The sequence below is a fragment of the Pongo abelii genome, chromosome 7 (genome assembly GCF_028885655.2).
Source record: "Pongo abelii isolate AG06213 chromosome 7, NHGRI_mPonAbe1-v2.0_pri, whole genome shotgun sequence".
Classification (NCBI taxonomy): Eukaryota; Metazoa; Chordata; class Mammalia; order Primates; family Hominidae; genus Pongo; species Pongo abelii.
The window spans coordinates 7383547-7409287 of record NC_071992.2 but is presented as its reverse complement, the minus strand read 5'-3'; the positions used below and the strand labels follow the sequence as shown (position 1 = coordinate 7409287).

The following is a 25741-nucleotide window of genomic DNA, read 5'->3' as shown; positions in this document are numbered from 1 at the left end:
TACAATACCCCACAGCTCCTAAGAATTCTCTCACCTGCCTTCTGGTCTTAGGCTCCGGTAGATTGCAAATGACCTGCTTTCTTTCTGATCCCAGGCTGTGTTCCCCCTGTTGGATAGTAAATCCCAAGGAACGTACCTGCCATCAGCATATCTGAGCTTTTCTCTTGGACACCTTATAGCCACAGTCCTCCAGGTGCTGGAGTAGGGCATCCATTCCCTTGGCGCACCCGACTGCCGTGTGGTGTCTCAGTAAAAGGTCATCAACGTACTGGAGCAAATCACAGCCTAGGTCTCTGGTGGGAAACTTCTGGATGTCTTGAGCCAACGCCTCCCCGAAGATGGTGGGGGAGTTCTTGAACCCTTGGGGAAGCCCGGTCCAAGTGTACTGAGTAGTGACACCTGACTCTGGATCTTCGCACTGAAAGGCAAACAGCTTCTGGCTCTCAGGGGCTAATCTGATAGGAAAGAAAGCATCTTTCAGGTCCAAGCAGGTAAAGCAGCTGCCCTCAGGTAGCAGCAACCCCAACAATGTGGACGGGTTATGTACTGTTGGATGTAAAGTCAGTGTAGCTTGATGAAGCAAGCGCAAATCCTGTATCGGCCTGTAGTCCTTGGTCCCTGGCTTGGGAACAGGTAGGAGGGGAGTTTTCCATGGAGACTGACAAGGAACTCTGTTTCCAAAAGTTCTTAGGTGCTTGAGATGGACCTGGATCCCTTGAAGAGCTTCTCTGGGGGACTGGGTCCTGTTTTTGCCTAACCAGTTGGGCCCCATGCTTCACTTCTATGAGTACAGGGTCTTGGTTGACTGCCAACCCTGGAGGGTTGTCTTCCGCCCGTACTCTTGGCCACTGCTTAACCAGAGCTGGTCTTATCTCTTGGCCTGGCTCAGTTAAGAAAAGTCTCCATTCCTCCTCTCAGGGGACCGTAAGGGTCATAATGACTCCCGTTCTGAGTAATTTTAGCAGCAAAGAGCCATGCTCTGAAAAAGAGATAGTGGCTCTCAGCTTGCTAAGCAAGTCCCTTCCCAACAAGGGCAAGGGACAGTCAGGCGTGTACAAAAACTGGTGAATCACTTTATGTCCACCTACAGCACAAGTCCGAGGCAAGCAGAAAGCTTGCTTTGCTGAAACCCCTGTGGCTCTGATGATGTCAATAGTCTTTTTGGATAAGGGGGTGACCCCTGAACATACTAGCGAATGTTCAGCACCAGTATCTACAAGAAAATCAATGTCTCTATCCCCGACTGTCCTTCTGACCAGAGGCTCTTTGGGGACACTCGAGCCTGGTCTCCCTCAGTCCAATAACACTTCTGCCAGGTTAAGCAAGGCCCCTTCCTCTTTGTCCAGTGCCTCCTGCTCTGAGTCACCTTGTTTTCTTTCGAGCTGAGGACAATTGTTCTTCCAATGCACTATTTCTTTACAATAAGCACACTGGTTACGCTGCAAACTCTGACAGCCAAGCTGAGTTTCTGTCCCAGGGCCCCCCTTCCCTTGCCTCTCTCGGGGGGCCCCTCTGATTGCTGCAGCTAACAAACAGGTCGGTGTTTCTCCAGTCCTGACATTCATTCTCTTTGCGGTTTTCCTTACGGCTTACTGCATCCCTGTTTACAAACATCTGGTTAGCTATTTCTAATCATTGTGATGTATTCATCCCTGCAAGCCCAGCCTGTTTCTGCAGTTTTCTTCTCAGGTCTTCTGCGCTTTGACTGACTAAAGCCATGTGAATCATGCGCTGATTTTCAGGGCTATCGGGTTCAAAGGGAGTATCCATCCCATAGGCCTCACACAGTCCCTCGTAGAATTGTTCTGGACTTTCTTCTTTTACGTGAATGACCTCAGAGACCTTGTTAACGTTTGTGGCCTTCTGAGCTTCCCTCTTTAATCCTTCCAAGAGAGCTTCCCTGCCTCAGTTTAGTCTTTGCATATCTCCTCTTTCATGTGGGTCCCACTGGGGGTTGGTTCCTGGTAACTGGGTCCTTACATGCTCTCGGGGTTTTTGATAATCCGCTGGTGCATATTCCTCTAGCCACTTAGTTGCTGCTTGGAGCACTCTCCGCCTTTCAACTCTGTTCAAGAGGAACATGAGCAATGGGTGGCAATCAGCCCACGTGGGGTTGTGGGTCTGGATAACAGTTTGGAGCAAATCAACCAGAGCTTGTGACTTTTTGGTATAGGACAGGGTATTGCTTTTCCAGTTGAGAAGGTGGGCAGAAGTGAAGGGCTGGTACACAAAAACACGCCTCTCCACCACGTGAAAATCCTCATCTATCCCAGTATACCCCTGATCTCTCAGGGGCATTTGGATCCCGGTTTGGGGTCATAAACGAGCTGCCAAGTGAGGGGTTTCTCCCGAGTCCTTGTCTACTCTGGGTGGCCTAGGGATATGCTTGTCTTGCGGAGGCGCAAGCACTGTGGGCTCAAGAGTGGGGAGCCTCTTTCCCAGGTAAGGGGAGGGCACCACTGGGATCACTGGTGCCATCTCCTGCAATGGATCTTCTGATGCTGGGTGGAACAGAGCTTCAGGAGTTGATTTCCCTGGGCAATTGGAGTGGGATCCTTCCTTAACTATCTGTCCGTTTGCTACTAGTATTGCTGCTGCCTGCCCTCTTAGCCACTGTGGGGGGTCTAGCACCAGCTGTCACCAAGTATCTATGTATATGGACTGGTCTAGTTACCCTTTCCCAGTTACCTTGCGCCACACCTTAGAAGCAACGGACCTGTCCAGGCTTCCTTCTGATGGTCGACCCACTTCTAATGGTGGGCAATCTACTTCCCACAAGGTTCAAACTTCCCCTGGTGGTCTAGTGGTTGGGATTCAGCACTCTTACCTCCGCTCTCCGCATTCGATTCCCGATCAGGGCACTAAGAAACGAAGTAGGACAAGCCATGGACGAAGGCCCTCAGACAGCGGATTCAAGAAAGAAGAGGTTTTTTTATTCGGCCGGGAGCGTCGACACACTGGCGTCTTAAGAACCCAGTTCCTCGAAGGAAGACAGAGTTCCTGGCCCGTTTAAGGGCTTACAACTCCAAGGGGTTCCACGTGAAAGGGCCGTGATGGATTCAGAGCACATGTGCTTAGAGTTAATCTTAGGGGGGTTAATCTTTTCACCTCAGGCCGGCTCATCATTGCCACCGGCTGGTCTTGCCACTGACTTCATTCCTGGTGTTTTTCCACTTTTACTTCCTCCTCCTCTTCAGAGACAGGAGACAGTAGAGAAATGGCTTCTCTCCTCAGGGTGACAGGATGCTATTACTGCCAATATCACAGGGGGTGTACACAGCCCTGTGATATTCTTCCTAATATCCAGAGTGAAAGAGGATGATATGACTCTCAATATCGCAGAGGGTGTATACCCCTCCTGTAATATTGTTCTGCATACCCTGGGAGGGAGAGCATAAGATGACATTGAATATCACAGGGAATGTGCACCCTCCCCCTCTGATACACTTCCTAATATCCAGGGGAAGACAGGATAATTTTATTCCCAATATCGCAGAGGCAGTACACACCCCCACCCCCATGATATTGTTCCTAATATCCAAGAAGGGAGAGGATGATCCTTCTCCCAATCAAGCAGTGGGTGTACATTACCCCTGTGTTTTTCTCTCTAATATCCGGGGTCGGAGAGGATAACATGCCCTCAAATTTGGCAGTTGGTTTGACACCCCTTGTGGTATTGTTTTTCATATCCAGCGGGGAAGACAATATTACTACTCTCAATATCACAAGAAATGTACATCCGCCTGTGATATTGCTACTAATATCCTGGGGTAGAGAGAATGATGTTACTCCCAATATCGTCAAAGTCTCCGCCCCCCTCTTTGCTATTGTTCTTAATATATGGAAGGCAAGTATGATATGACTCTCAATATGGAAGGAAGAATACACGCCCCCGTGATATTGTTCCCAGTATGCAGTGGAGGAGAGAACGCTATTAACCCCAGTATCGCAGGAAGGGTAACACCTCTGTGATCTTGTTCATAAGGTTCAATGGAAAAGATGATCTAACCGAAAGTATCATAAATACACTGTGTGTCCACAGTGTCTGCTAACATGCGGGGAGGGCCGGGGAGTTGATATTACTCTGCGCATCAGTGGAGGGTGTCCACGCCCCTGAGATGTGGCTTCTAATATCCACGGGGAAGGGGGATAGATATTACTCCCCGCATCACTGGGGGTGTCTACTCCGCTGCGATGTGGCTCATAATATCGGGGGCGGGGGAGTGATATTTCTCCCCGCATCGCGGGTGTCGCCCGGCCCCCTGCGATGTATATGGTGACATCCAGGGAAGGAGAGGGGCATGATATTACTCCCCGCCTCGTGGCGGAGTCTATCACAGATCGGGACACTATCCACCCCCTGGGATATGGGGAGTACACTCACTGTCATATTGGGAGTAACATCATACTCTTCCTCCCTGAGTATTAGGAACAGTATCATGGAGGGTGTGTTCACCCCCTGCCATATTGTGCGTCATGTCATTTTCTCTACCCCTGGATATTAGGAACAACGTCACAGGGGAGGTGTACAACTTCTGCGGAATTGGGAGCTGTATCTTCCTCTCCACCTTTGGATATTAGGGACAATATCACAGGGGAGGTCTATGCCTTCTGGATTCTTGGGATTAATACCGTCCTCTCCCCGCCTGGATATTAGCGACAAGATCACAGATATGAAGTGGAATGGCGCAATATTACTTATCGCAATTAATAATATCAATTTTAATATCAATATTACTTATCGTAATTAATAATAATATTACTATCGCAATTAATAATTAATAATCAATTATATCCATTTCAATATCAATATTAGTTACTGCAATTAATAATTAATAATATTATTATCACAATTAATAATTAATAATAAATAATATCCATTTCAATGTCAATATTACTTATCGCAAATAATAACATCAATTATTAATTAATGCTAATAATTATCGGTATTAATAACTGGTAATATAATTTTTAATATAAATACCAATAATAATAATTAATATTAATACAGTTATATGAACGATAACAATAAATGATTAATATTAATGATTAATAACGCCTGACATTAATAACTGATATTGATCTTATTTATTAGAAAACAGTTATATTAGCTCCTCATAATATTAATATTAATAATCGGAACACTTTTATTAGCAATTATTTATTAATATTAATATTGGTAATTCATATTCATGTGAATAATAAATGAGGAATAATGAATAGTAATATTATGCCTAATTCCTCAGTGGGTGTACACCCACCTGTGATGTTGTTCCTAATGTCCAGGGAGAGAGAGAGCATGATATTCCGTTCAATATCGCAGTAGGTGTACACCCACCCGCTGATATTGATCCGAATATAAACTCCAGGGGGTGGGGTATGACGTTCCTTCCCATATAGCAGTGGGTGTACATCCACCCGGTGATATTACTGTTAATATTCACGGAAGAAGAGAATGCTATCACTCCCAGTATCGCAGGAAGTGTACACACCTTCTGTGACATAGTTCCTAATATCTGGAGGCGGAGAGGGTGATATTACTCTCATTATCGCAGGCTGTGTACACCCACCCTCTGATATTATTCCTAGTAGCCAGGAAAGGAGAGGACGATATGACTCCCCATACAGCAGGAGGTGTACACGCATCCTGGGATATTATTCTTAATATCCATGGAGAGGAGAGGCTGATATGATTCCCAATATCGCAGGGGGTGTACATCCAGTCTGTGATATTGTTCTTAACATTCAAAGGCAGAGAGGTTGATATTACTCCCAATATCACAGAAAGTATACAAACCCGTGTGATATTGTTCCTACTATCCAGAAGAAGAGAAGATGATATTACCTCCCATATCGCAGGAGGTGTACACCCTCCCTGTGATATTTTTTCTAATGTGCAGGGCGGGAGAGGATAATATTGGTCTTCATAGCGCAGGGTGTGTACGGCTCCCCTGTGATATGGTCCTTAATGTTCCAAGGCAGAGAGGATGATCTTACTGCCAATACCGCAGAAAGTGTACACCACCCCAGTGATATAGTTCCCATGATCCAGGAGAGAAGAGGATGATGTTACTTTCAATATCGCATGGGGTGGACACGCCCCCAGTGATATTGTTCCTAATTTCAACGTGGGAGAGGACGATACTATACCCAATGCCGCTGGGGGTAGAAAGACTCCTGTGATACTGTTCTTAATATCCAGGGGGAAGAGGATGCTATTACTACACATAGTGCAGAGGATGTACAGCAGTCTGTGATATAGTTGGTAATTTCCAGAGGCAGAGAAGATATTACTAACAATAACGTCAACACGCTGTGTGACCACCGTGGTTCGTAATATCCGGGGGGGGAGACAGGGGTGATATCACTCCCCGCATCACGGGGGCGCACTCGCACCCCTGCGATGTGGCTCCTAATATCCAGGCGGGGAGAGGGGAGCGATATTACTCCCCCATTTTTCCTACGATCTTTTCTCTGCTGCCACCCTTGGTTCACAACCTGGAACATTGTTTTCCATATTCTAGCAAGATGCCACTACTAAATCACAGAGGATATACACCCTGCGATATTATTCGTCATATTGTAGGGGAATGTTAATCCTGTTGTCACAGGACTCTATACACTGTGATGTTATTCCCAATATCCTTGCTGTTCATTCATAATAATGTCACAGTGTGTATACACCTGGTGGTGTTATTGTTGTTCTCCTAAGAGGAGGTTACTTTTATTGTCACACGGGGTAGATTCCCTTTGATAGTATTCATAACATCCTAGAGGGATGTCACTGCTTGTGTCACAGGGTTTGTACACCTTGTCAAATTACTCGTATTATAAGATGTCACTCCTCATATCACAGAGGTGTACACTCTGTGATATTATCATCATATTCTAGGGAAATGTTACTTTTCATGTCATGGAGGGTGCACACCTTGTGAAATTATTCGTTATATTTTTGTGGGATGTTACCCCTAATATCACACGGGGTGTACACACAGTGATGTTACGTGCAATATTCTATAGGAATTTTACCCGTAATTCACAGGTCCTGTACACCCTTTCATATTGGTCGTAATAGTCTAGGAAAACATGACTGCTAATGTCACAGGGCGTGTAGACCCTGTTATAAAATTCATAATATCCTAGCGGGAGTTCACTACTAATTTCACAATGCGTGTACACCCTTTGATATTATTCGTATTTCCTGAAGAGATGTTACTACTGATGTCCCAAAGCAGGTGCATTCTCTGATATTATTCGTTATATCCTCGCGGGATGTTACTTCTAATGTCACACGGGGTGTACTCCCTGTGTTGTATTTCATAATATCCTAGGGCAAATTTACTTTTAATGACACAGGGGGTGTACACATTGTGATATTTTTCGTGATATTCTAGAAAGATGTTCCTCCTAATGTCACAGGGGTCTACACCCTTTGATAGTATTCATAATTTCCCAGGGGTCTATATTCCTATTGGCACAGAGGATAACACCCTGGGACATTCTTCGTCATATTCTAGCGAGATGATACTCCTAAAGTCACAGGGGGTGTACACCCCGTGATATTATGCTTACTATTCTACGGGAATGTTACTCTTAATGTCACAAGTGTGCTCCTTCTGTGATATTATTGAAAATATGCTAGCAGGATATTACAACTAATGTCACAATGCCTGTACACCTTGTGATATTATTAGTAATATTCAGGGGGGATGTTACTCCTAACGTTACGGGGGTGTACACCGTGTGGAGTTGTTCCCAATATTGTATGGTGATGTTACTCCTAATGTCACAGGGGGTGTACACCCTTCGATATTATTTGTAATCTTATAGAGAGATATTACTTTAAATATCACAGTGGGTATACACACATGGGGTACACCCACTGGGATATTATTTGTAATATTTTCAAGGGATATCACTCCTAATATCACAGTGGGTGTACCCCATATGTGTACACCCTGTGATATTATTCGTAGTATCCATGGTAAACATTACTTCTAGTAACCCACAGAGGGTACACCCTGGGATAGTTTTCATAATATCATAGGGAGATGTTGCTGCCAATAACACGGTGGGTGTACACAATGTGTGTACACTCTGTGATATGATAGCTTATATCCTAGGGAGATATTCCTTCTAATATCAAAGTGAGTTTACACCTGCGATATCATTCGTAATATCCTAGAAGGATGTTGCTGCTAATATCACAGAGGATGTGCCCCCAGTGACATTATTCACAACATCCCAGGGAGATGTTACTCCTAATGTCACAGGGTGTGTTCACACTGTGATATTATTCGTAATATCCTAAATGGATATTACTGCTAATGTCAACACACATGTACATCCTCTGTATTTGTTCGTTATATCCTCAGGTGAGGTTACTCCTACTGTCACACAGGGTGTACTCCCTGTGATATTATTCATAATGTCCTAGGTGGATGTTATTCCTGGAGTCACAGGGGCTGTGCGTTTCGTGATATTATTCACAATATCCTAGAAAGATGTTCCTCCTCAGATCACAGGGGATGTACACCCTGTGATTTTATTCATACTACCCTAGGGGACGTTATACTCCAAATGTCACAGAAAGTGTACACTCTGTGATATTCCTAGTAATGTGTCAGGGAAATGTACTCCTAAAGTGACAGGGCATGTGCACCATGTGTGCACAGCCCTTGTGATGTTATTTGTAATGTTCACAAGGGATGTTAATGCTCATATTCCATATGCTGTTAACCGTGTGTGAACAACTTTGTGGTATTATTTCTAACATACTAGAAGAATGTAACTCTTAATATCACATGGGGTATATGCCATGTGTGTACATATTCTGTGATATTATTCATAACATTGTAGGGAGATGCTACTCCTAATTTTACAAGGTGCATACATTATGTGTGTACTCCCCCTCTGATGTTATTCGTAATATTCTAGGGAGATGTTACTCCTAATGTCACAGGGATGTACACCCTGTGATATTATTCATTGTGTATCAGAGGGATATTTGTACTAATGTCATAATGCGTGTACACCTTCTGATATTGTTCATAATATCCTAATTTCACAGGGGATGTGTTCCGTGTGATATTCTTCTTAACATCCTGGATGGATATTGCTCTTCACGTCACAGGGTGTGTTCACCTTGTCACATCATTCATAATATCCCAAAACTACGTTATTCCTCAGGTCACAGGGGGTGCTCAGCCTGTGATATTATTCGTCATAGTTTGGGGGATGTTACTCCTAAAGTCACACGGGGTGTACACAGAGTCCACACAGTCATATGAGTTGTAATATTCTATAGAAATGTTCCTCGTCAACCACAGGGGCTGTACCTCCTGTGATATTCATCGTAATATCCTAGGGGAATGTAGCTACTATTGTCACGGTGGTGTACACCCTGTGATATGACTCGTCATATCCTAGCGGGATGTTACTACTAATGTCACAATGCGTGTACACCCTGTGATATTATTTGTAATATCCTAAAGAGATGTGACTACTAAGGTCACAATGCATGTACACCCTCTGATATTATTCGGTATACCCTCGGGGGATGTTACTCCTAATGTCTCACGGGGTGTACTCCCTGTCATATTATTCACCATATCCAAGGGGGATGTTATTTTTAATGTCATCCAGGGTTTATATCCTGTGTATTCAATGCCTGTGATACTATTCCTAATATCCTAGGGGCATGCTTTTCCTAATGTCACATGGGTTGTACACCATGTGTGTACACCTGCTGTGATATTATTCATAATATCCTAGGGGAATGTTACTCCTGATGACACAGGTGATGTACACAGGTGGTGTACCATGTGTGTACACCGCCTGTGTTATTATTCATAATATTCTAGGGGGATGTTTCTTTTAATTTCACAAAGAGTGTACAAAATGTCACAGAAGGTGTCCACCTTGTGACGTTATCTGTAATACCCTAGAAGGATGTTATTCCTAATAGGTCTCTGGGGTGTACACACTTCGATATTATTTGTAATCTCATAGAGAGGCATTACTTCAAAGTTCACAGTGGATGTACACACATAGTGTACACCCCGTGATATTATTCTTAATATCCTAGGGAGATACAACTCCTGATATCACAGTGCGTATACCCCGTGTGTGTACACCCTTGATATTCGTCGTAATACCCCGGGTAACTATTACTCCTCGTATCACACAGTGTGCCCACCGTGTGATATTTTTCATCATACTTTAGGGAGCTATTGCTTGTAATATCACAGTGGGTGTACCCCATGTGTGTATACTCTGTGGCAGTATATTTTATATCCTAGGGAGGTATCACTCCTAATATCACAGTGGGCGTTCACCCTGTGATATCATTCTTAATTGACCTTGCAGCCTTTTTTAACCCACATTACAGAAGAAATGGAACAGATAAGGACATATTCAGACTAGACTGTGCTGCCGCGCGGCCGCCACAGGACACTTTTAATAGCCCTCTTTCTCAGGCTGCAGACGAAGGGGTTCAGCATGGGGGTGACCACAGCGTACATCACTGAGGTCACTGCAGCCTTTCTCGGGGAAGATGACACATCTGAACTGAGGTACCCCCATACGCCTGTTCCATAAAATAAGCAAACAACTGACAGGTGAGACCCACAGATGGAGAAGGCTTTATACCTCCCACCTGATGATGAAGCCCTCAGAATGGAGGAAACAATTAGATATTAAGAGAAAAGGGTCCCCGAGATGGGAAGAAAACCAGATATGGCGGCAGGGAGATACATGATGATATTATCGGTGAAGGTGTCACAACATGCAAGATGAGGGAGTTGAGAAGGGTCACAGAGGAAATTAGGAATTTCCACATCCTCAAAGCAGGCCATTTGCAAGGCAATCAAGTTGTGCAGCTGGGCGTCTAAAAGACTGAGAAAAAAAAAAAGACAACAAAACTAGAAAGCCACAGAAACACGGCTTCATGATGGCTGAATGATACAGAGGGTGACAGGTGGCTACAAATCGGTCATAGGCCTTCACACTCAGGAGCATGTCTCTCTTCCACGCCTCCAAAAATGGCAAAGAGAGACATCTGTGTCAGGCAGCCTGCCTAAGAGATGACTCTGCCGTGAGATTGGATGTCCACAATCATCTTGGGGACCATGCTGGAGGTGAAACCGATGTCAGGCAAGGACAGGTTGGAGAGGAAGAAGTACATGGGGGTGTGGAGGTGGGAGTCAGGGCTGATGGCCAGGCTGATGAACAGGTTCCCGAGCACCGTGACCAGGCACATGGACAGGAACAGCCCAGCAAGGACCAGCTGCCGTTCTGGATCCTCTGAGTTTCTAGGAGGAGGAATATAGAGACATCTGTTAGATTCTTTGGGTCTGTAGAGATTGGACACCTTTTGCCTAGAGAAGAGGGTTGAAAAATAGGAAACAAGTAAACCGACACCTAGCATTGTGTCTGCATTTTTGATAGAAACAATTCAGAAGTAATGTTTTCAGATTTCAGAGCAATCCATACTCAGCAATATTTTGCAGTTCTGACAAACTCAATTGTCTTCTAATTCTTTCATCATTGATTTTTGTGTTATTCACTTCTTGCTGTACACACCTGCCTTAGAGACACTAGATAAAAGAATGTTCCAAGAACCAGATCATCATATCTAACGAATTCCTAATTGCCAGAAAATACAGCCTATCTTTTCCGATGAAAACTCTGCAGTAAAACCATTCTCTTCACTTTAAGAAAAAGGTTATCCTAATTAAAGGAAATTAAGAACTCAAATATTTTATTTGATTCGAACAGATTGATACACATTCCGTTGAATTAGAACATTTATAAACACTGATAGCAGCTGAGACCATGCCATCTGGAAATGAAATTAAAGTTGATAGTTCATAAGCAGAAAATAGTTCCACAGGCCAGTAAGGTCCTAGTGATTTCATCATTATGTTTTCGGACTTTTCTCCTTCAAGAGAGTAATTGCTTACTCAAATCGGTGGATCTTGCTTTAAAATTCATGGAGGCTATAATTCCTGTCCTTAGCTTAGGTGGACTTAGAGTTTTCAACAAAACGTTTGGCCGGATGCGGTGGCTCACGCCTGTAATCCCAGCACTTTGGGAGGCCGAGGAGTGCGGATCACCTGGTCAGGAGATCAAGACCATCCTGGCCAACATCGTGAAACCCCATCTCTATGAAAAACACAAAAACTTTGCCCGGTATGGCGGCGTGCACCTGTAGTCCCAGCTACTCGGGAGGCTGAGGCAGGAGAATGGCTTGAACCTGGGAGGCAGAGGCTACAGTGAGCCGAGATCACACCACTGCACTCCAGCCTGGCAACAAGAGCAAAATTCCGTCTCAAAAAACGAAAAACTAAAAACACACACTCTGTCATACTGATGTCACACTGATGACAGCCAATTTTTGTGAACCAAGGAAGTGTCAATTCAATAATTCACATAGATTTTTACTTTTGCTCTCTCCTATGTGCCAAGCAAGATATTGGCTTTGGGGAATCAGAAACAAAAGAGACTCACTTGCTCCTCTCACAATACTCAGTACTTACTGAGATAAGGACAAAATAAAATGTCCTGTCTGGAATGCAGGGAAACCAGAACTTCAGGTCAGGAGATATTTCCTTTGAACTGTATGGAGTTGAGGCTTAAAATGTTAACGAATGTATCTAAGATTCACTTTGCCTTTACTTTACGCATCCATCACATAGAGATCACGCAGCGGGCACCCACGATCGGTTTAATCATCGCTCACTTCCGTTGGATCAACTAGAAATCAACTCAGATGAGAGTGCTGAGTCTCAGGGGATGGACATCTCACCCCTTGCCATACAGATAAGTAGAAAGGGTGGTATTGAAAATTAATGGCCAGACTCTAAGTCCCAGGTACTATACTTGATGGTCTCCCAACTCTCAGAAAGTTGTGGGGTTTTTTTTTGTTTGTTTTTCTTTTTGTTTTTTGGAGATGGAGTCTCATTCTGTTGCCCAGGATGGAGTGCAGTGGAGTGATCTCGGCTCACTGCAACCTCCTCATCCCAGGTTCAAGCTATTCTCCTGCCTCAACCTGCGGAGTAGCTGAGATTACAGGCGTCCGCCACTAAGCCCGGCTAATTTTTTTCTCTTTTTAGGAGAGATGGGGTTTCACCATGTTGGCCAGGCTGGTCTTGAACACCTGACCTTGTGATTCCCCTGCCTCAGCCTCCCAAAGGGCTGGGGTTACAGGCGTGAGCCACCGCACCCAGCTTCACAATGTTTTCAGCAGATTTCAAAGGTCTTAACCACAGGCAGATCTGATGAGCATTTTTGAAATGCTTTCCAGTTTCCTCAATAGCAATGGAAGCCAAACTCTGAATTGATGACCCCTTTGACGAAGTCGAGAGCTGTAAGGAAAGCCAGGAACAAGGCCAAGGGAGAGATGCGTCCCGAATGATCCTGTGCCAATTCTTTCTGGAATCTTTGATGTGATCTCAGCTGCCCTTTCCATACTTGACACAGTGACTGTGGCACCCACTGGTCCAGCTGTGGTCTCCAAGGAACCCCCAAAGGGAAGGGCACAGTGAGCAGGGGCATTGGCCTGAGTGACAAGGATTTGAGAGAGCAGGTTGGATGCGGGGAGAGGACTGGCCAAATGTCATGTGTCTGGACTTAGACTGCCTGGTTCATATTGGATTTCACCTTTTTTGACTTCATGATCTGGTACAAGTTCTATGAAAATGCGCTGCTCCTTTTCTAGTCTGTAAAATCATCATGAAATGTGCACTCATAATGGGGAGACTATGCAGATGAAATGAAACAAGCTGCATAGAGCACAGAGCTCAGAGCCTGGCCTTTAGGAAGCCCTCAGTAAGGGTTCATGATGTCATGGTGTCTGTCATCATCCTCTTTATCCTCACCATCACCTTCATCATCTTTTTGTTGTTCTGAGGGAACAATTTAGAGGGACTCATTCCCTGCTATCATTGGTGAGATGTCTGTGAAAAGGACAAGCAGTGGGGGAGGAAGGCAACATTTTGAATGAGATTTCTGAGAGCGACCCCCCCCCCCCCACAACCAAGATCTGAAACTGCACAGTCTGCTGAGCTGACAGTTTGCACATTGGTCTCCTCCCATCTGCCCACCGCACTCTCCTGTTTGTCCTGAGAAGGAGGAAAGAAAACAAGGCTCCCGACCATCCCGCAGCACTCACTGAACCGCCCTTCCCCTCTTCTGGGCCATGACCACGGAGAACAGGTCAACTGTCCTCCCAGCATGGTGCACGTTGGAGGCTCAGACTCCGTCCTTAATGCTGGCAAGAAGACAGGGTGAGACAGGAGCCTCCTGATACAGGTGACCGGTGTGGAGCCCACAGGCCTGGAACCTCACATGCAGGGCTGGAGGCACAGACTATTTACTATTCTGTGGCCTGGGGGGCTCAAGGCACAGAGCTCCTCATTAGCCAGAGTGGCCCAAAATCCCCAACCTCTAAGGATTTCCTCATCATCATGCAAGAAGAAGAAGAGAAAAGTGAGTGTCCATAGAAGCTCTGGGGCTCTTCCTCTCATCAGAAGGAAGCTTGTGTGGATTTTTCGCTTCATTCTTTCCTTTTTTAAGATCCAAGTGCTTCAATTTTCATCTTTTATGATGGGGAAATATGCCACATATAAATATTAAAAATTATAAATATATATTATTTCCTATAGAATGGCCTGTATCAACATTGACAATTTCCACTATTTCTCAGTTTACAGTTTAATCACATTAAGTACATTCACATTCTTTAGAAACCATCACCGCCATCATCTCCAGAACAGTTTTATCTTTCACAATGGAAATTGCACCCATTCACCAAACTCTCCATTCCTCTCTGTCTCCCACCCCTGGGGCCACCATTCTATTTTGCAGCTCTGAGTTTAACTCCTTTAGATCCTTGGTGTGAGTGGAATCATACCGTGTTTAATTTTTTTGTTAGTTTGTTTGTTTTGGAGACAGAGACTTTCTCTGTCACCCAGGCTGGAGTGCAGTGGCATGGTATCGGCTGACTGCAACCTCCACATCGTGAGTTCAAGCGATTCTTGTGTCTCAGTCCCCCGAGTAGCTGGGATTAAAGGCATGTGCCACCACGCACAGCTAATCTTTGTATTTTTAATAGAGATGAGCTTTCACCATATTGACCAGGCTGATCTCAAACTCCTGACCTTAAGTGATCTGCCCGCCTCAGCGCCCCAAACTGCTGGGGTTACACGGGCGAACCACTGAGCCTGGTCGTGTTTATCATTTTGGGATTTATTTATTTAACTGACGATAATGTCTTCAAGTTTCATCCACGTTGCAGCCTGTGTCAGAAGTTCCTGTCTGTTTCTTTTGGTTTATTTATTTATTTATTGTTTATTTGTTGGTTCTGTTTTGTTTTGTGTTTACATGGAGTCTCACACTGTCGCACAGGCTGGAGTGCAGTGGCACAATCTGGGCTCACTGCAACCTCCGCCTCCCGGGTTCAAGCGATTCTTGTGCCTCAGCCTCCCGAGTAGCTGGGACTCTAGGCACACGCCCCCACGCTTATCTAATTTTTGGCATTTTCAGTAGCGACAGGGTTTCACCAAGATAACCAGACTGGTCTTGAATTGCTGACCTCAGGTGGTCCGCCCACCTCGGTCTTCCAAGATGCTGGGTTTCCAGGCGTGAGCCACCGCACCGGCCAGAAGTGCCTGCCTTTTGAAGGCTGAATAGTCTTCCATTGTATGAATGAACTGCAGTGTGCTTTTCCATTCATCTGTCCACGAACCCTTGGGTTTCTTCCACATTTTGACTGTTGCAAATAACGCTGCTATGAATATGGGTGTACAAATATCTCTTCCATTCCTGGCTTCTAATTCTTTTTGGTAGGTACCCACAAGTGCAACTGGGGAACATCTGATAATTCTCTTTCTACTTTTCCCAGTACACGCCATACTATTTTCCCTGACCCTTCACGGTTTTACATTCCCTCCAATCAGATTCGAGCATTCCTACTTCCCTCTAGTTTCACCAATGCTTGTTTGTTTATCATATCCATCCTAATGTGTGGTATCACAATATTGGTTTGATTTGCGCTTCCCTATGATTAGTGATTTTCAACATCATTTTAGATACTTACAGGCCATTGCTATATCTTCTTTGGGGACACGCCTACTCGAGTCTTATGAACATGGCTAACGGGATGCTTTGGGTTTCTTGTTGTTTAGTTCTAGCTGTTTTTTACATATGATGCATATCAGCCTCTTTTCAGATATATGATTTGCAAATATTTTTCCTAATCTGTGGGTTATCTTTTCACTCAGTTCACAGTGTTTTTTGATGCACAAAAGTGTCTGTCATTCAGATGGAATCCAAGGAATCTAATTTTCTTTTGTTGCTTATGCTTTTGGTGTCATATCCCAGAAAGCACTGCTCAATCTGATGTCATGAAAGTGTGGCCAATATTTTCTTTTAGGCATATGATACTTTTAGCACTTGGGGTTAGGTCTTTGATCCAGTTTGTGTGAATTTTTGCACCTGGTGTGACATAGGGTCCACCTTCATTCTTCTGCATGTGGAAATCAAGTTTCTCCATCATCATTACTTGAAAAGGCTGCTTTTCCACCAATGAACTTTCTTAGCACTCATGTTAAAAATCATTTGAACATATAGGTGAGAAGTTATTTGTGGGCTCAAAAACAAACAAACAACAACAGACAACAGATAAGGATACAGCATGGGCCCAGCGCGGTTGCTCACGCCTGTAATCCCAGCGCTTTGGGAGGCCAAGGTGGGCAGATCACTTGAGGTCAGGAGTTCAAGACCAGCCTGACCGACAGGGAGAAACCCCCGTCTCTACTACAAATACAACACTAGCTGGGCGTACTGGGGCATGCCTGTCATCCCAGCTGCTCGGGAGGTGGAGGCAGGAGAATCGCTTGAACCCAGGAGGCAGAGGTTGCGGTGAGCCAAGATTGCACCATTACACTCCAGCCTGGGCAACAAGAGCGAAACTCCATCTCAAAACAAAAGCCAAAAACAAAAAAACCAGCATGATTTCGAGAGCAGAAAGAGAATAGCTTCAAAACCAGCATAATGAGAAAGTTAGGAAGCTTCTTACCAAAGAACCCGGAAATATGCAAGAAGTTCTTGTGAACTAAAATTTTCATACTGCACTATCAAACAGTAGAACTCACTTATTCCATCTTTCTGTATTTTGGGGCCCAATTATCGACTTCTCTTCTGTGAGGAAAAGAAAGAGAGATCAGATTATTACTGTGTCTGTGTAGAAAGAAGTAGACATAGGAGACTCCATTTTGTTCTGTACTAAGAAAAATTCTTCAACCTTGAGATGCTGTTAATCTATAATCTCACCCCCAAACCCGTTCTCTCTGAAACATGTGCTGTGTCAAATTCAGAGTTAAATGGATTAAGGGCTGTGCAAGACGTACTTTGTTAAACAGATGCTTGAAGGCAGCATGCTCTTTAAGAGTCATCACCACTCCCTAATCTCAAGTAGCCAGGGACACAAACACGGCGGAAGGCCGAAGGGACCTCTGTCTAGGAAAGCCAGGTATTCTCCAAGGTTTCTCTTCATGTGATAGTCTGAAATATGGCCTTGTGGGAAGGGAAAGACGTGACGGTCCCCCAGCCTGACACCCGTAAAGGGTCTGTGCTGAGGAGGATTTGTATAAGAGGAAGAAATGCCTCTTTGCAGTTGAGACAAGAGGAAGGCATCTGTCTCCTGCTCATCCCTGGGCAATGGAATGTCTCGGTATAAAACCCAATTGTATGTTCCATCTGCTGAGATAGGGGAAAACTGCCTTAGGGCTGGAGGTGGGACATTCGGGCAGCAATACTGCTCTGTAAGGCATTGAGATGTTTGTGTGTATGCATATCTAAAGCACAGCACTTGATTCTTTACCTTGTCTATGATGCAGAGACCTTTGTTCACGTGTCTATCTGCTGACCTTCTCTCCATTAGTATCCTATGACCCTGACACATCCCCCTCTCTGAGAAACACCCAAGAATGATCAATAAATACTAAGGGAACTCAGAGGCTGGCGGGATCCTCCATATGGTGAACACTGGTCCCCTGGAACCCCTTATTCCTTTTTCTATACATTGTCTCTGTGTCTTTTTCTTTTCCAAGTCTCTCTTTCCACCTAACGAGAAACAACCACAGGTTTGGAGGGGCAACCCACCCCTTCATCTTCATTCCCCATCCCACGCGTTTTCTTCCTAGCATCTGCTAACCACCTTTATACTTTCCACCTTCCTGAGATTCCTTTTGTGTGTAGGTGTGTGATGGAGTCTCTTTCTGTTGCCCAGGTTGGAGTATACAGGCACAATCCAGGCTCACTGCGACCTCCACCTCCCGAGTTCAAGCGCTTCTTGGGCCTCTTCACCATGTTGGCCAGGCGGGTCTCGAACTCCTGGCCTCAAGTGATCCGTGCGACTCGGTCTCCCAAATTGCTGGGATTACAGGTCTGAGCCACCACATCTGGCCAAGATTTCCTTTTTTGGTCCTACGCAGAAGTGAGGACATGAAATATTTGTCATTCTGTGCTTGGCTTATTTCACTTCATATACACACCTGCAATCTCATCCATTTTGTCTGCAGTGGAGAGGATTTTATTCCTTTTTAGGTTGAATAATACTTTATTGTGCGTGTATACCACAGTTTCTAAATTGAAACAAATTTGTAAAAAGCAAATAGTTTTAAAATGTCTCGGAAAGTGAACCTTCAGGGATACTCTGCCCATTTTATTCTTTTCTATTTCCCGTCTTATGTATATGCAAGTGTATAACAAAGCAGAAATCGATGTGTGTCTAAATCTACAACTTTAACAAATGTAAAATGAAAATGCTAAGTGGTGGCTGGGCGAGGTCACTCACGCGTGTAATCCCACCACTTTGGGAGGCTGAAGCGGGTGGATCACCTGAGGTCGGGAGTTCAAGACCAGCCTGACCAATATGGAGAAACACTATCTCTACTAAAAATACAAAAAATCAATAAATAAGTAAAAATTAGCCGGGCATCGTAGCACATGCCTGTAATCCCAGCTACTTGGAAGGCTGAGACAGAAGAATCGCTTGAATACAGGAGGCAGAGGTTTCAGTGAGCCAAGATCATGCCATTGCACTCCAGCCTGGGCAACAAGAGTGAAACTCTGCCTCAAAAAGGAAAAAAAAAAAAGAAAAAGAAAAAAATAAAAAATGCTAAATTGTAAGAAACAGCAGCATAATAAACATTTGTATGGTGTTGATGGACAATGCATTTAAAGATAATATATGAAGAAATCATATTACAATTAACTTCTGTTCTTAATCATTGGAGCTTGATGCCTCTAAAAACTTCGTCATTGCAACCACCTCTGGTGCTTCAAAAAAAAAAAAAAAAATCCACATACTCACACAGGTACAGGGAAATCAGAATCTCAGGTAATGAGACCCAGGCCTCATCATTTGTAAGCTCCCCAGGTCATTTGACTCAAAGCCAAGATTGAGGACCGGTTACATGGATCTCTACACATAACCTGCCTAAATAGATTCTCTAGATGCAGTTTATAAAGAAATTCCACATGAACTCTGGAAGAGGGTATGAATTTGATGTACAGTATGTCCTCACTTAACATCTTTGAAAGTCTCTTGGAAACTTCACCTTTAAGCAAAATTAGGTATAGTGAAACCACTTATTCCTCACCAACATTATAACTACACAACTTTGAACGCACCAATGGTTTTGGAGGACCTGCTGTACATTGCTTCCATAAAGTCAATTTTCAGGGAATTCAAAAATGAAGTGAGGACATCATGTATATAAAAAGATGGTTTTGATTCCACCTGGAGGACAGGGTTATTGCTCAGAAACTAAAGGAGGCCGCCTAGGTATAGAAGATTCAGTCATGAAGTTTCTGCTAAACAAAGGATCCCAGAATACTCACACATTCCAGTTAAAGGTATAACGAAGAAAACAATATTCACATAGGAAATGCGGAAAGGAATAAAAGCCATCAAGCCATAAAAATAATGTAACTAAGTTGCAGGATTTGCAGATGTAGAGATTTAATGTGGCTGCCCTTTCTTACCCACACAAGAAAAAGGATGGAACAGATCATGAGATTCGACTGTTCTGCTGCTCAGCCTCCACAGGGCACTTTGAATGTCCCTGTTTCTCAGGCAGTAGATGAGAGGGTTCAGCATGGGGGTGACCACAGTGTACATCCCTGATGCCACCACACCACTCCTGGGGGGTGGTGACACAGCTGAAGTCAGGTACATGCCAATGCCTGTTCCATAAAATAAGCAGACAACTGCCAGGTGAGAGCCACAGATGGAGAAGGCTTCAGACTTCCCATCTGACGATGAAATTCTTAGAATGGAGGGGACAATGTTAGAGTAAGACAAAAGGATCCCTGAAATTGGAAGAAAACCAAACATAGTACTATCTAAATATATAAATATGCTATTGATGACGCTGTCAGAACAGGCAAGGTTGAGAAGCTGAGATGGCTCACAGACAAAATGAGAGATTTCCACATTCTTCAAGAAGGTGAATTGTAACACAATCCAACTGTGCAGCTGGGAATCCAACAGGCTAAGGAAAAAGGACACCAAAACTAAGAAGACACAGAAGTGAGGATTCACGATGACTGGGTAGTGCAGTGGGCGACAGATGGCCACAAATCCATCATAGGCCATCAGAGTCAGGAGCATGTCTTCTATACATGTGAAAAGGACCAAGAAAGACATCCGTGTCAGGCAGCCCGCATAAGAGATGACTCTGCTATGCGACTGCATGTCCACAATCATCTTGGAAACCATGGCCGAGGTGAAACCGATGTCAACCCAGCACAGGTTGGAGAGGAAGAAGTACACGGGGGTGTGGAAGTGGGAGTCAGAGCTGACAGCCAGGATGATGAGCAGGTTCCTCAGCACTGTGACCAGGTACATGGACAGGGACAGCCCAGGGAGGACGCGCTGCAGTTCTGGATCCTCTGAGAGTCCCAGGAGGAGGAATTCTCAGACACCTGTGAGATTCCGTGGCTCTGTGTGACTTGGACAACTTGGGAAGAAAAGAGGATTGGAAAAATGAAAGATAAAAAGCAGCCCTTAATGCCGTGTGTATATTTTGGATGCAAGAAATTCACAAGGAACATTTTCACACTTGAGGACCATACACCGTCAGTAATATTTCTCAGTTGTGACAAACCCAAAAATCTCAGAATTATTACATGATTTACTTTTTTGCTATTCAACTCCTTCTGTACATACTACTTTAGAGAAAATCCACTGAAGAATGTTAGAAGACCAAAACCTAATATATAAGAAATCCGTGATCTCAGTAAAATACGGCCTACTCTTTTCAGAAAAAATAAAATGCAATGAAGATGCTCTTCTCTCTTTAAGAAAAAGATCTCAGTCTAATTGAAAGAAATTAAGAAGAAGTGAAATACACTCTGTTGTATTCTGACACCTTGCGACAAATTCCTTTGATGTAGAATATGTATAAGGTTGATACAAGAGCTTGGACCGCATTCTCTAAAAACGAAATCAAACCTTAGAGTTCTTCATTGGAAGACCTTTTCACATGCCAGTTACTTTTCATATTTATTATCATCCTTAGGCTTTCTGACATCTTTTCTTCATAAAAGTACATGCACACTCAAATATGGGAGCTGATTTTCCAATTTAATTGAATATATAACTCTTGGCCGAGCTCCGTAGCTCACACCTGTAATCCCAGCACTTTGCGCGGCCGAGGCCGACGGATCACCTGAGGTCAGGAGTTCCAGACCAGCCTGGCCAACGTGGTGAAACCCCGTCTCTAGTGAAAATAAAAAAAAAAAAAATTGGCCAGGCATGGTGACAGGTAACCCTAGCTACTCGGGAGGCTGAAGCAGGAGAATCCCTTAGAACCTGGAAGGCAGAGATTGGACACCCTGTGATATTATTTTGGTTATCCTAGGGAGATATTGCTCCTGACATCAGAGTGGGAGTACACCCTGTGATAGTGTTTGTAATATCTTAGAAAGATGTTGCTCCTAATATCACAGTGGCTGCACACCCTGTGACATGAATTGTAATATCCTACAGAGATATCACTCCTAATAATACAGTGGGCGTACACCCTATGATATTATTCATAATATATTACGGAGATACGACTCCTGATATCACAGTGAGTGTACACCCTGTTTGTACACCCTGTGATATTATTTGTAACAACTTAGAAAAATATTACAGGTAATATCAAAGTGGGTGTACACACTGTCATGTTCTTTGTTATCTACTCGGTAGATATTACTCCTAATATCACAGTGAGTGTACACCACGTGTGTACACACTATGAAATTATTCGTAATACCCTAGGAAGATATTACTCCTAATATCGCAGTGGGTGCACACCCTCTGATATTATTTGTAATCACCTAGGGATATACGACTCCTAATATTCCCGTGGGTGTACACTCTGTGATGTTCTTTGTAATGTCCTAGGAAGATATTACTCCTAATATCCAAGTGGATGTACACCAGGTGTGTACACTCTGTGATCTAATTTGTAACATCCCAGAGAGATATTGCTCCTCATATCACAGTGGGTGTACACTCTGTGATATTATTCGTACTATCCTAGAGAGTTATTGCTCCCAGTAACACAGTGGGTGTACACCCGGTGATGACATGATTCTTAACATCCTAGAGAGATATTACCTCTAATATCACAGTTCCTGTACACCCTGTGGTATTATTCATAATATCCTAGGGAGATATTATTCCTAACATCACAGTGCGTGTACACCATGGGTGGACACCCTGTGATGTTTCTCATCATATCCTAGGGGGATATTACCCTTAATGTCACAGTGGGTTTACACCACGTGTGTACACACTGAGATGTTACTCGTAATATCCTAGGGAGAAATTATGCCTAAAGTTACACTGGGGGTACACCATGTGTTTATGTTCTCTGATGCTATTCATAATATTTTAGAAAGTTATTAGTCCTAGTGCCACAGTGGGTGTCTACCATGTGTGTACACTCTGTGATGTTATTGGTATTATCCTAGGGAGATAGTTCTCATAAGATCACCATGGTTGTACATCATGTCTGTATTCCCCATGGTGTTATTAGTTATGTCCTGGGTTGATATTACTCCTAATATCACCGTGGGTGCACACCATGGAAGTACATTCTGTGATGTTACTCGTAATATCCTAGGGAGATATCACTCCGTGTCATAGTGGGTGTACGGCCTTGTGATATTATTGGTAGTATCCTTGGGACTTATTACCCCTGTTATCACAGTGGGTGTACACCCTGTGATACTGTTTGTAATATCCTAGGGAGATATTACTGTATACCCTGTGATATTATTTGTGACCTTTTAGGGAGCTATTTCTCCTAAAGTCAGAGTGGGTGTACACCCTGTAATATTCTTCCTAATATCACAGTGGGTGTACACCATGAGTGATATTTTTTCTAATATCCATCGGGGAAGAGGATGATATTGCTTCCAATATCACAGAAGGTGTACACCCCCCTGTGATATTGTTCCGAATATCCAGGGAAGGAGAGGATGACATGATTCCCAATATCACTGGGAGTGTACCACCTCCCGCCAGGATATTGTTCTTAATATCCAGAAGTGGAGAGAATGATGTTACTCCCAATATCACAGGGGTGTACACCACCTCTGTTTGTAAACACCCCCTGTGATATTGTTCCAAATGGCCTGTGAAAGTGTAAATATGACTCCCATTATCGCACGGGGTGTTCAGCCCTGATGATATTGTTTTCTAACATCCAGGGAAGGAGAGTATATTACTCCCAATATCGCAGGGGTTGTACACCCTTTTGTGTTTTTGTGCCCAATATCCAGGAAAATAGAGGATGATATAACTCCCAATATCGAAGTAATTGTACAGCATCCCTGTGATATTCTTCCTCATATCCAGAAAGGAAAAGAATGAGATTACTCCCAACAGCGTAGGAAACGTACACCCGCGCTGTGGTATCTTTCCCAGTATCCAGGTGGGGAGAGGATCATGTTACTTCCAATGTCGCAGGGTGTGTACACCCCATCTGTAATCTTGTTGCTAACATCCAGGTTTGGGGAGGACGACATTACTCCCAATATCGCAGGGGGAGTACACTCCCCCTTGACCTTGTTAGTCATTTCCTGGTTGGAGAGGATGATATTACTCCCAATATCGCAGGGGGTGTACACACCCCTGTGAAAATCTTCCTAATATCCACAGCGAGAGAGGATGATATTACTCCCAATATCACAGGGGGTGTACACAACCCTGTGATATTGTTCCTAATATCCAGAACAAAAGAGGATGATGGGACTCTCAATATCGCAGTGGGTGTACACCCCTCCTGTCCTATTTTTCTGAATACCCTGAGAGGGAGAGGATGAAGTTACGTTGAATATGGCAGGGAATGTACACCCACCCCCTCTGATACCCTTCCTAATGTCCACGGGAAGAGAGGAAAATTTTACTCCCAATATCGCAGAGGCATTACACCCCACCTGTGATGTTGTTCCCAATATGCAAGGGGGTAGAGGATGATACTACTCCCAATATCGCAGGGCTGTTCACATCCCCAGTGACATCTTTCCTAATATCTAGGGGAGAGACAATTATATGACAGCAAAGGTCGCAGGGTCCGTACATCCCTTCCTGATATTGTTCCTAATATCCAGGGGGGAAGAGGATGATATCAAATATGAAAGTGGGTGTACACCCCCCACCCCCACGATATTGTTCTTAATATTCTTGAGGGGAGACAATGATATTACCCCAAATATTGCAGGGGTCGTTGACACCCTCCTGTGATATTGTTTCTGATATCCGGTGGGGAGAAAATCATATTACTTCCAATATGGTAGGTGATGTATACCCCACCTGAAATATGGCACCGAATATCCAAACAGGGAGAGGACGGTATTAATACCAATATCGAAGTGTGTGTACACGCCCCTTGTGATATGGTTTTTAATATCCAGTGGGCGGGAGGATGATATTAGTCCCAACATCCCAGAAGGTGTACACTACCCCTGTGATATTGTCAGTAACTTCCAGAGGGGAGAGGATGATATCACTCCCAATAACTCAGAGGTTGTACATTCCCCGTGATATAGTTCGTCATGTCCAGGGAGGCACAGGATGACATTCCAATGAATTTCGCGACAGGCGTACACGCACACTGTCATATTGTTCCTAATATCCAAGAAGGGAGAGGAAGATATTACTCCCAATAAAGCAGTGGGTATACATTACCCCTGTGTTATTGTCTCTAACATCCGGGGATGGGGGAGGGGAGAGAGGATAACATTCCCTCAAATTTAGTAGGTGGTTTGACGGCCCTTGTGGTGTTGTTTTAAATATCCAGCGGGGAAGACAATAGTACTATTTTTGATAGTCCGATTCATCCGCTCCACCTTTCCGGAACTCTGAAGCTGGGAGTTGGCATGCAGTTTCCGTGTGATCCCCAATACCTTTGCCGTCTTCTGTACCAGGGCAGCCAAAAACGCAGGCCCGTTACTGAGCCGATCCGTAAGGGCAGTCCAAATCCAGGAATCAGATCTCGAAGAAGCACAGGGGTTACTTCACCAGCTTTCTCAGTTCGTCTTGGATAGGCCTCCACCCACCCAGATTAGGTACGCCCAAGAACTAGTAAATACTTGTTGCCTCCACACTTTGGCATCTCTGTGAAGTCTACCTGGAGATCTTCAAAGGGGGCTGATCCATAAGCTTCTATGCTGA

General features: G+C 44.1%; 1 protein-coding gene and 1 pseudogene across 1 annotated transcript; both read right to left on the bottom strand.

Moving 5' to 3' along the window:
- Nucleotides 1–10421: 10421 nt before the first annotated feature.
- LOC129060825 (olfactory receptor 7E24-like) lies at nt 10422–11308 on the bottom strand (annotated as a pseudogene).
- An 8721-nt stretch (nt 11309–20029) lies between these two features.
- LOC100451476 (olfactory receptor 7E24-like) lies at nt 20030–24120 on the bottom strand. The gene is made up of 2 exons (XM_054561167.2): nt 23970–24120; nt 20030–20961 (listed from the first exon to the last, which is right to left on the bottom strand). Exons 1-2 carry the CDS (start codon nt 24091–24093, stop codon nt 20030–20032), a joined length of 1056 nt encoding a protein of 351 aa, XP_054417142.2. The 5' UTR covers nt 24094–24120.
- Between the last annotated feature and the right edge of the window lie 1621 nt (nt 24121–25741).